This window comes from Oncorhynchus kisutch, linkage group LG8 (assembly GCF_002021735.2).
Source record: "Oncorhynchus kisutch isolate 150728-3 linkage group LG8, Okis_V2, whole genome shotgun sequence".
NCBI classification, from domain to species: domain Eukaryota; kingdom Metazoa; phylum Chordata; class Actinopteri; order Salmoniformes; family Salmonidae; genus Oncorhynchus; species Oncorhynchus kisutch.
This window is the reverse complement of record NC_034181.2, coordinates 68,260,769-68,272,676: the sequence shown is the minus strand read 5'-3', so window position 1 is coordinate 68,272,676 and position 11,908 is coordinate 68,260,769. Positions and strand designations below refer to the sequence as shown.

The following is an 11,908-nucleotide window of genomic DNA, read 5'->3' as shown; positions in this document are numbered from 1 at the left end:
TCATTGACCTGATGAAAAACAAATGATAGTCCCACTAAGCATGGGATGGCTTTTCACTGCAGAATGCTGTGGTAGCCATGCTGGTTAAGTGTGCCTTGAATTCTAAATAAATCACAGACAGTGTCAACAGCAAAGCACCCCCACACCATCACACTTCATCCTCCATGCTTCACAGTGGGAACCACATATGTGGAGATCATCCGTTCACCTACTCTGCGTCTCACAAAGACATGGCGGTTGGAACCAAAAATCTCAAATTTGGACAGATTTCCATTGGTCTACTGTCCATTGCTCGTGTTTCTTGGCCCAAGCAAGTCTCTTCTTATTATTGGTGTCCTTTAGTAGTGGTTTCTTTTGCAGCAATTTGACCATGAAGGCCTGATTCACTCTCCTCTGAACAGTTCAAGGCACACTTAACCAGCATGGCTACCACAGCATTCTGCGGCGATAAGCCTTCCCACGCTTAGTGGGACTATCATTTGTTTTTCAACAGGTCAATGACCCAACACACCTCCAGGCTGTGTAAGGGCTATTTGACCAAGAAGGAGTTTGATGGAGTGCTGCGTCAGATGACCTGGCCTCCACAATCACCCGATCTCAACCTGGACCATCCCTAAGGCCAATGTATACCCTATGTAAAACAATCAAGAAAACATCATTTAAAAGTCAAAAGTGACTGTCAGTAGGCCTATCTGAGTGATCCCATGTGTAGTGTAGGGAACGCTATATACAACAGTGGGCTACATCCGTGTTAGCACAAGTCAATTACTGTAGCCTAAACTCTTTATAAACAACAGATACCGTACTTGAGAGATAGACAAGGAGCCCAAACCGAGCAGACTTCAGTGTCACTGATCCATGAGAATAACATCGCAAACTTCTTCAGAGTCACAATGAAAATATTTATGTTTCACTGAAGGCCACAGACATAACAAATATCTGACGTGGCATTTTTTAAATTAAGGTTTTCCAAATAACAGATATTTTGTGTGTGTGTGTGTGTGTGTGTGTGTGTGTGTGTGTGTGTGTGTGCATTTGATGAGACTGGGCTACCAATGACTGGCATTACAGTCCTGACTATGGCATTAATTTGGAGAAATCCTTGTCCTATTTTCTCAGGATAGGTAACTACAGTGATTGCAGGGTGTAGCGCTGAAAGAAATAGCTCAGTCTGCCTTTATGCAATAGTGGGTAACACTGTGAGAGAGACCAAATAATCGGAGGTTTTCCTATGCCAGCTCTATACGACTAATCTCTGCAAACAGTACAACTAGAGAATGAGAGAAGTTTCAACAATCAGGGATGCTCACACACCATGAGGAGAAATCTCACCCATCTTTTCAGGAATCCTTTGTTACATAGTGGTCTACTACAGCAGTAGATCCCCACAAAGTCAAAAAGACAACATAATCACCTCAGTGAAACCATGAAACGTCTGCTGAACAGAAGTTGAGTTCTGATACCCAATCATTCTCCATCATCACATCAAAACCCCAACTTTACTAACTACACCCCTGCCGCACAACACACAAAAACATCAAATGTCTTGACCATCAGTAGCAAATAATATGCGTAAATGTGATCAAAAACAACATTTCACAATAAATCCCTCCAAACATGAGTCTTCTCAAGACTCTGTGATTTAATTTGAGGGTTCATACTGTATGTGTGTGTTCCCCACAGAAACTGAAGGACATGGGGTAGGGGGTGTGTATTGGGGAACCAGTTTCAACAGAACCTCAACTAGCTGTACTGTTCTGCTTCTTTTTACAGAAGGATCTCACAGTATTGAGAGCCATCTCGTGTTTCTGTATTAAATTCTCAAAGATATGAAAGAACAGACATTGTGGAGTGAGACCCCCATGCAGTGAGGCACCAATCAGTCACGAACCACTCACTGGTCATGGGCTATCGATTCTCCATGTGGCTCTCTTCCCATTATCCTCTCATAGTGACATCACCTACTAGGATTAGGGAAGGTACTGCAGTAGCGCCGAGTCACCTCAGTGAGTAGGACAGAGATTCAGACATGGGGGTGATGCTTATATCACATCCTGGGCCTAGTGAAGGGCTTACAGTAGGATGGGGTACTGCACATGGGTGAGTGGGTGGGTGGGTGGTAGTGGGAAAGTTATTGTTGTGTGACTGTTGTCTTCAGTGCTGTCCTGGGGGATTTGAGACCATCATGTCAATGAGTCGTGAAAGAGACAGAGCTTTAACCCAAGAGGACGGGTGCAGAGGTCCCTGTGATGAGTGATGCAGAACCACAAGCCCTGGAATAGAATGGAATGCAGAAGGGATAAATGTGTATCATAATGGACAGTGGGAGAGAACTATAGCTGAGCAAGCAGAAAAGAAAGGAGCAGTAAAGTAGAGGCCAGTAAATGCAGTACAGTTCAGTGCAGGCACAGTGGGTCTATACTACGTGGGTGGGTGGTTGGATCAGTTACAGGTGGAATCAGATCTAACTCACTGACAGGTCTGTGATGGCCCCAGTGGGGGGAATCAAACAGGACTCCTGATGCTTCAGCAGTTGGTGATTTACTATCTGGAGCTGATTATGGCATGAGAATGTTTTTATGATATGAGAACGTTCACCAGGCTGGGGGTACGACAGAACAATTAACCTTAGCTATACTTCCATGGTAGTGATGGTGTTAGGTGTGTTCTGCTGGGGAGATGAGAACATAACCATTGAATTAGATGATGGCAAGGTGATGGACACTTACTCCCTGCAGAGGGCACACCTTCCCCACTTTCTATGCTCATTCAACAGTACGCTTTTTCTCTCAGGATATCTGCCATTCAAGATAACAGAAAAACACATTGGAACAAAGACTCATTGTCCATTAGGCTACTGTAATTACCTGGTATTAAGCACAAGGCTGAGTTAATTCATCAAAATGTGTGCTGCTCAAGTAGGTTATATGTATTCCTGTGTTACATAGTTATTTCCCTAATGAAAGATGGGTTTACATTTCCTCGTAAATCATGAGAAGATGCAACCTGTATGAGTTGTGTCTCACATCACCCTGCTTGTCCCCTTCCCACAGTGCCCACTGCCCAGTGGAGCTTTCCTCAATCCATCAAAGCTTCCTGATGAATGTGTTTTTCTCTCCAGTTTACAAATTCCACATCTGAGAGGCTTTCATGAGGGAGGAAATTTGCCATGTGCCTTCCAAAAATAAATACACATGCCTACGCAATGGTTATTTTGTAAAATGTGGTCAACAGGTCTTCTAGTCCCATAACCTGATTGGTTCTCGAAGAGTAAACCCTACATTCCATAAAGTTTCGCTTTGGCATCTTGTCTGACATGTGAATGAATTAATAGCATTTCTCACAAATACCACTGAGGTGCTTATAAGCGCATTTTACACACTGGAAAGAAGATACCCAACCCAGAGCGCTTCGGGACTGAGTGTATTCGCAGTACAGGATTAACTGAAAATGATTTGGATGCACACTGTCATTGTGTTCCTGTGTCTTTGTCCAATCCGCGCTGCGTTTGGGCAGGTGAGTGTTTCCTGCGGTTGTCAGTGTCATGAGGGCACCTTGGCCACTATGAAGAGACAACATATGGTGTTTCTTGGTTTTATTTTGCACAGCTGCTTGGTCCAAACAAAAATGTAACTGATTTAAAAGCACGTATCAAACTACATATCACAGAGTGATACGTAAAATCTAAGTAAATTACTGTATTTGATATGATCATGGGTTACAATTATAATCTCTATGAGTGTGTTATGATTCAATGCAGTCTATTGTGGTTTCTGATGTGTTTAGGTAGTCCATTAACGTAATAAACTCAGAGAACATTTCCAGACCAATTAATGATCAAATATAGCCTCGGGACATAGTTAACATTCTTGTCATTATCTGTAATGACCTGAAAAGACAGTGGGTAAATATCACACAGATTTACAACTGAGAAAATAGACCTGAGAGAAAGGTTGTCTGAATGCTCTTTTCATGGACAGGCTTTAATTCAACATCTAACACTGAGAAATGCAGCATTGATGTCTGGGTGTTGTTGAAGTTCAAAACGCATCAAGCTGAAGTGACAATCTCTTGTCAAAGTCAGGAGCCTGCAAGTCCAGCTATAAGGTCATTATCCATGCATCATGACATGGACAGATACCCATTGATAGAACTGGTGTTTGGTCGACCTCAATTCCCAGGCAAGCTGCACAAACAATTACTAAAGCCCCTTGATGCATGTTCACACACCGAGAGGCCCATCACTATGACTAGACCTCTGACGTATTTCAACACAAAACTGCTAAACCTCTCTACCTTGTCAAAGGGCAAGGGTCTATGTTACAGCAGGCTGGTGTGTGTGTGTGTGTGTGTGTGTGTGTGTGTGTGTGTGTGTGTATGCTATGTTGTACTCTCTGTTGTTCAGTTAGAAATGAATGTGGAATGTCAAATTGGGACTCAATTTAGTTTTTGTCCACGTTTGGTTAAGATCATGACGTACTGTGTGGTAATGAGCTGTGTGTATGAGGAGTCTGTTCAGGTCTCATTCGTGATCTTTGGCTTGTTCTTGTCATGGCACAACTCACACTGCAGAACTGAAGCCATGCAGTGATTACATAATTGAACAAGGTCAGTCAGAGTATTATTAGCTACAGGACACTTCCTTTTATGCAAAAACTTTCTGCATCACAGAATTCACTTAGAACAATCTAGAATCCTTGGATTAGATGACCATGCTACTTTGGCCTTCATCATTGCACTGCACACCTCTCGACTCAAAGAGCAGCTCAGAACTTACTGAAGGAGACTATAGGTATGTTACCTAGGCACACCAAGATAATGTCACAGACACATGAAATGCAAATGCATGAAATGTTTTGCAGCGGAGGCAGAAAAAGGACATTATCGCTGGGGCACACAAACAGCAGCCTTTCCCTCCCTCCCTCCCTCCGTCCTGACTGATGTCGCTCCAGCAGCATAGCTCCCTGCTCCAGTTTCAATCAGCCAGGTGTTTTCACAGGATGACCAAATATTTACTTTTCTTACATAACTTCTGCCAGATGAAAACACTAATTGTCTTTCTGAAAACATCCATGAGCGGACAGAGAGGAGGAGGGAGAGAGTTGAAGTTTAGGGAAAATATACTATTAACACTCCCTGATTTTCTCAGCCAATGGGAGGAGGCTGTGCCTCATACAGAGGTGATGTTTACCCTCTGGGTGTTTATGCCACACCATCTGACCCCAAACAGCCTCTCCAACCTACAGTACACCCACCCCTGCATCAAACAATGAACGCTATGAGCAAGCAAAAAAAAATTCTGCCTCCAAGGAGATCATTCCACTGACTGTCAGAACTTCCACACACTTCTGGGCTGAAGAGATAGAACAGCAGAGATAGGCTGGGATATGAGAAAAGACAGAATGGGAGGGGATTTAGTGTGATGGGAATCTGTTGTGAGAATGAGTCCAGATAGGATGGGATATGAGAAAAGACAGAATGGGAGGGGATTTAGTGTGATGGGAATCTGTTGTGAGAATGAGTCCAGATAGGATGGGAGCCACTCTTTCTCTCGTGGAGTGTGTCTTTAGTGTTTCACAGCAACCCCCTTAGACCGTACAGGAGGCCTACAGGACTTCTCTCTAGCACCATCAAGTAACACCACCAGGGGCATAAGCACGCAACCTCCAAAACATAAAACGACTACCACTAGAGAACAACTCACTTTGCACAAAGGCAAAAGCCTACCAACACTACAGCCACCTCTGACTTCAAGCTCCCCATCTGGTGGTAGGGGTTGTTGAGATGCCCATGCATGCTCAGAACTCTTGGTTCACGTGTAGGGCAGACAACCAGGGGGATGATGTCGCCACTCAATTGATACATTCACCATTAACCACATTGACTAGGCTGCCTACTGTGGACAGTGAGATTAAAAACATTACCATCTGAGTGCTGATGTAGTGTTGAAGCAGATATGTCTACTCTGATGTCTCTCCTCTGGTCTCCCCATAAACTCAGACCAGTGACCTTTTTAGCAACTTTTATGTACTGTACACTACATTCTTTACCTTTCAGTGCTATCTTAGGAAAACCCCTCGAATACTTTCAAAATGCAGTAACAAATCACTTCATGTGGCTCACCAGCTGCTAGTTTATCATTCATAACTCAAGCCAATGTACATTAACTTGTTGTTGTTGGTGAGGTCATTTCTCTGTTCTGTCCAGTGATTAGGTTGCGAGGACATTTGCCTTTGCAGTGTATGTGTAATGAACACGATGGAAGACAAAGAGCTGGTTTCAAGCGCAGGGCGCAGCAGGTGTTTATTTGTAAAGGACCACAGGAGGAGGCAGGTAGCTGGGTCCAGGGGCAAGCAGGTGGTCATACACAGGGGGTCCTAAGGCAACAGGACAGGCAGGGAAAAGGCTAGTACTTCATCCGGGAGATCAGGCAGTAGGTTGATAACAGGAAATCCGATAAAGTACAGGCAGGGAATAGGCAAAAGGCATCGTTAGTGAGGCAGGCTAAAACTGTCATACACGGGAGCATTACATTTTGGGAAAACCAGAGCTCCCAATAGAAGTGTGTCACAAAACAAACAATACCTCACAATGATGGGGTGCAAAGAACTTAATAGTGTGTGATAATGACATACAGCTGTGTGAACAGATGATCAGAATTTAGGTGATTGGCATCTGGAACCTGAGCTGCATTCAGGGGCTATATGTGTTTGAGAGTGTGAGCTGGAAAGTGAGCTGCGTTCAGGGGATCTACGTGTTTGAGAGTGTGAGCTGGAAAGTGAGCTGCATTCAGGGGCTATACGTGTTTGAGAGTGTGAGCTGGAAAGTGAGCTGCGTTCAGGGGATCTACGTGTTTGAGAGTGGGAGTTGGAAAGTGAGCTGCATTCAGGGGCTATACGTGTTTGAGAGTGTGAGCTGGAAAGTGAGCTGCGTTCAGGGGATCTACGTGTTTGAGAGTGGGAGTTGGAAGCAGACGTTATATAATGTGGTCTGTACAACTGAGTGATGTCAAATTCTTGGAAGCTAATGTAAGAGTTAGTTCTGCCTCCATCCTCTGACCAAGTCACCTGTGTCTCACGGTCCCTGACTTGAGTTTAAATTAGGCCGTCATCTATCAACTGTACCTGCATTTCACTAGGCTACACAGAGAACATTCATTGCCTATGTCAGTGTAGGAAAAGTAAGCTTGCATGCTCCTCAATGTTTTAATGGATCTTACAAACCCATGTTTGTAACCTGCCCCTCTGCTAAGATGCGGTTAAGATCTTCCTGAATTATGGCTTTTTAAAATAGAGTAGCTCTGCAAATGAATTGCCTTTTGGGGATGACTCTCTTGTCAAGTTATCCCTGTATAGTCCTTTTTAACTGTTCCGCTGCCCCTGGCTTCCCCTGTTTCTGTTGGACAAAAAAGTGTTCACCTGCTTACCATGCCCTGTCCCTGTAGGACTGTCCCAGCAGGCAGGACATGCAGAGCTCCCTAAAGCAGGTCCAGAAGCTGCTGTCGACCCACGAGGCTGCATACCTTCAGAGCCTCCGCACCCTGAGGAAGAAACTCAACTTGCTACAGAACACAGCCACCAAGCAGACTGGCAAAGTAAACAATGGTAAGTCTGCACACAGCCCAAACATCAGTCAAAGACGCAACATGCAACATGCTTAAATTAGATTTCTTCGTGTTCTTTTTAAGTACACTGAAATGCCTAAAATGGCTTTTAGTAGGCCTGCTGCTTTTTTATTTTATAATCCAAAAAACATCAGTTGCAAGAATGTGAAGAAGGTTTGTATTACTAGTGTTTTTGCTATTGTTGTCAACCTCATGAACGAGAACCAATCGTGATTCAGTAAGTTGTGTAGGCCTACACACAGCACAGCCGGACCGAATAGTCCTGGTAAAAATGCTATTAGCAGTGTCACGCTGCGTTCTAAAAATGTTAACTGTTATTGGTGGATTGTTATTCCTTTGCTACTACTGGTATGTAATTTGACATTTGGTGGTTAGAGGTAGGTAGAAATGTTCAATTTAACTCCTATGGACCTATGGCTGGAGAGTTAAGTCTTGGCTTATGTCCCCCTACCAACCGCCCCCCACCGCTTTACAGATACCTGTCTAAAGCTGGACACGCAGGAAGTTGCCAACAGCAGGAAGTTGGGAAAAGCGCAGAACCCAGGTCACGAGGTTCACTTCCTGCGTGATGCGGGTTATGAGTTGGTGGGAGCAGAGAGCAGGATGTGTCAGGAGAGCCTCACCTGGAGCGGCCAGCAGCCCACCTGCAGCAGTGACCCAACCATCTGCTACAGATTACCCTACCCCTAATCCAAACCTTAACCATTAGTGAGATTAACACATATCTGATGTGAAATCACTATCTTTTGTCAACTACCATCTACTTCTCTGGCTCCTGTCAGGTGTCCCCTCCCTTATCTTCTCCTTTCCTCTTCTCTGTCCCGTCACTCATCTCTTTATCTTCTCTATCATCTCTCTCATGTCCTTGTCAGCATCCTCTTTGTGCCCCCCTCTTTTCTTTTTCTCCTTTCCCCCATTTTAAACTTCATGCATATTACTAACATTTATCTAGATAAGGTGGCTTGCATCCATATGAGTTTCATTATCAAATGTCCTTTTTATGTATTTTCATGGCCATCCAGAATGGGTTATTGAATCCAGTGACTGTGACACATAGTGATAGCAGCCCTCTGTCTTGACAGCTCGCTAACATTTAGATAACACTTCAAAGACGTTCTGTGAGACTAAAAGTCAGGCCATCCCTTTCGCTCCAGTTAGGTCGAGTACTCACACACACGGATGCACACGCACATTCATGCTCACGCACGCAAGTGTGTGCATGCACACACACACACACACAGAGAGAAGGAGCTTTTCTCTTTTGGTTCATGCATCAGAGCTATAAGGTTACACCTGTGCTTGTCAGTGAGTTGGCGAGCCAACATTTTACATCAGGGCTAATATTACTTAATTCTCCTCTCTTGACTAATCTCTTACTCCTCCTGTCTTTCCTCAGACATAAATGAGTGTGCCTCGTCTCCCTGTCTGAACGGGGGGACGTGTGTGGACGAGATGAACCAGTTCTCCTGCACGTGTACCAAAGGCTGGGCCGGAGCCACCTGCCAGAGCCCTGTGCCAAAATGTAGGTAGAGATGCTTAAGCAATAAGGCCCAAAGGGGTGTGGTATATTGGCCAGTATACCATGGTTAAGGGCTGTTCTTATGCACGACGCAAAGTGAAGTGCCTGGACTCAGCCCTTAACAGTGGTATATTGGCCATATACAACAAAATCCTTGAGGTGCCTTATTGCGATTATAAACTGGAACCAGAACTTAGTCCTATATATATCTCTATGCTATGGCTAACTAGTAGCAACAACACACAAGGGCCAGACACCGAGGGAGACCCAGGTCCACTCCCTCTCGCTGGTTCTGGCTGGCTGGGCTATCATACACACTCAGGGCTCCAGGCAGAGCCTGCGCCTCAATACGGCCCAGTTTGGTTTTGTTTCTTTCTGTCTGTTTGTTTCATTTCTCCCCCATGTGTACAGTACACTGCTGTAGGTGAGAGCCACACACAGAGTAATGGGGATTTGGATGGACTTTGACCATGACTAACACTGCTTGCACTGTGTGGGAGCCTTCTATAAGTCTATCATCCCACTCACACACAGCCCACTGATAGAGGGCTGCATGGTGCAATGGATGTGAACACTGAGGTCAGGATATGTTGGGAATCTACAGTGTTGCATGACGGTTTAATTTCATTTTTTAAAAGTTTAATGTAACCTAACATAAATTGCAAGTCAGTCTAAACCAGTATTGTAGTACTCGAGACCGTCCGCCCACATCACAGCTTTCATGCCACGCAGCCAGGTCAATCAAGGTGTAGATGGAGGATCACCCAGATCAAGACCCTGTCATGGCCAGGGCCAATCTCCAGACCTGAACCCCATTGAAAACCTCTGAAATGTGATCAAGCAAAGCCGAGTTGCTTGAATTTTTACACCAGGAGTGGCATAAAGTCACCCAACATCAATGTGAAAGACTGGTGGAGAGCATGCCAAGATGCATGAAAGCTGTGATTGAAAATCAGGTTTATTACATATTATTATATGAAATATTGATTTCTGAACTCTTCCTAAGTTAAAACATTAGTATTGTGTTTAGAAATGAATATTAGCTTATTTTCTTTGCATTATTTGAGGTCTGACAACACTATCATTTTTGTTATTTTGACTAGTTGTCATTTTCTGCAAATAAATGCTCTAAATGAGGACTATATTTTTATTTGGAATTTGAGAGAAATTATGTCAGTTTATAGAATAAAATAATAATTAAAATAATAAAATAATAATTTGTATAACTTTTTAATTAAAAACAAACAAACAAACACATACCTATAAATAGTAAAAAGCAGAGAAACTGATCATTTTGCAGTGGTCTCTTCATTGTTTCCAGAGCTGTATATTCACATGTGTGCAGCACACACAGCCTAGTTTCAGCAGAATGTCATCTGCAGGCATCAAGAGTGCACAGCTCTCAACTGTTTTTTTGGAATAGAGCAGCTCACAGAAAAAGGACATTGGTAGCCAGTAGGGTAGGTAGGAAATACTTTTCATTGTATGATATCTACCAGTAAATGCTAACTAAGGCAACAATGGGTATGAAAACAAGGTATTGAAAAGGTCTGGTCCAAAGTCAGAAGGGAATTCAGTCATCATGCCCTGTTTGCATCAGTGGCATAGGTGGGCCTGGGTGGACAAGGGTCTACCCACTGGGGAGCCAGAACCACCCAATCAGATGGAGCAAAAACAGAAAAATAATACATTATTATTATTACAAAAATACTCATTTATATTTTCAGACCTCCAAAAGGGTCTCCTGATGTGGTTTAAGCATTGTTGTGGTCCTAGAACGTCACCTTGTTGTGGACCTAGAACGTCACATTGTTGTGGACCTAGAACGTCACCTTTTTGTTTTTCTATTTCTAAAAAAAGGTGTGATTTAGAGTGCTAATCTAATAAACTGAAAACATAAGATTTTTTCCTTTGCTGGGCAGACCATTTGAGATTTGTTTTTTGCTAAATGTGAGTGTACCCACTCTGACATAGTAAGCCAGTGGGTTCCAATCATAAGAATACTAAAACACAACCATTAGGCTAAGCATTTCTTAATCGAAATGTACAACTATTACTTTCCATTGCAAAAACATTTCACGTTTAGCACGCAAAGTAACCGTTGACCTAAAGTTTAAATGCAACAACGTGTCACACACAAGTTATTTTCAAAGAGATGGCTAACAACGGCAAGCGAGCTGAAATAAAATAAACACAGTTCCACTCAGTAGATGAGGATAAATTTAAACTTACTCAAGAAGTTATTCTTGAAAAGGGAGAAGCTAACAAATTAGTAACAACATCCTCTTCTATAACACCTGCTGCAGCCACTACGAACTAGATTTTTTTTTAAGATAGGAAAACTACTATTGTGTAGCTAGCTATCTAGCTTATGATGGCCTACCCAATGGTTCACTTACCTAGCTAGATTTATCTCCCCAGAGAACAACAAAGAAAAATCCTGATTAGATCTTTTTTCTCTTCAGTATTAACCCTTTCCTTTCCAACAAAAACTGAAGTGATTTAAATCAGAACGCCATTGTAAATAATAGTATTATTATTATTGTTCTAATAGTTATTTTATAAATCCATTAGCCCTTCTCTGAAGCTGCATAAGATCCATTCTTCCCCACTGTGTTTGGGTTAGTAATCATTTGTAGAGTGGCTCTATTTTCCCTCATCCAGCATTTTCTTCACCATTCTGAATGTCCAAAGAATCCATATGTTGTTCTGAAATATCAACACAGAAATACTGGACATTTTGAACTGTTATTATGGTGGCAATT

General features: G+C 43.0%; 1 protein-coding gene across 1 annotated transcript; it reads left to right on the top strand.

Moving 5' to 3' along the window:
• The first annotated feature begins 3,450 nt into the window (after positions 1-3,450).
• On the top strand, positions 3,451-9,135 carry LOC116374751 (fibulin-7-like). The gene is made up of 3 exons (XM_031829450.1): positions 3,451-3,516; positions 7,445-7,604; positions 8,100-9,135. The coding sequence occupies exons 1-3, from the start codon at positions 3,451-3,453 to the stop codon at positions 8,312-8,314; spliced, it is 441 nt and encodes a 146-aa protein (XP_031685310.1). The 3' UTR covers positions 8,315-9,135.
• Positions 9,136-11,908: the final 2,773 nt, after the last annotated feature.

Coding starts and splice junctions, on each gene's coding strand:
- LOC116374751 (XM_031829450.1), top strand. CDS start 3,451: ATGATTTGGATGCACACTGTCATTGTGTTCCTGTGTCTTTGTCCAATC. Junction 3,517..7,444: donor TCCGCGCTGCGTTTGGGCAG/GTGAGTGTTTCC, acceptor CTGTCCCTGTAG/GACTGTCCCAGCAGGCAGGA. Junction 7,605..8,099: donor GACTGGCAAAGTAAACAATG/GTAAGTCTGCAC, acceptor ACCGCTTTACAG/ATACCTGTCTAAAGCTGGAC.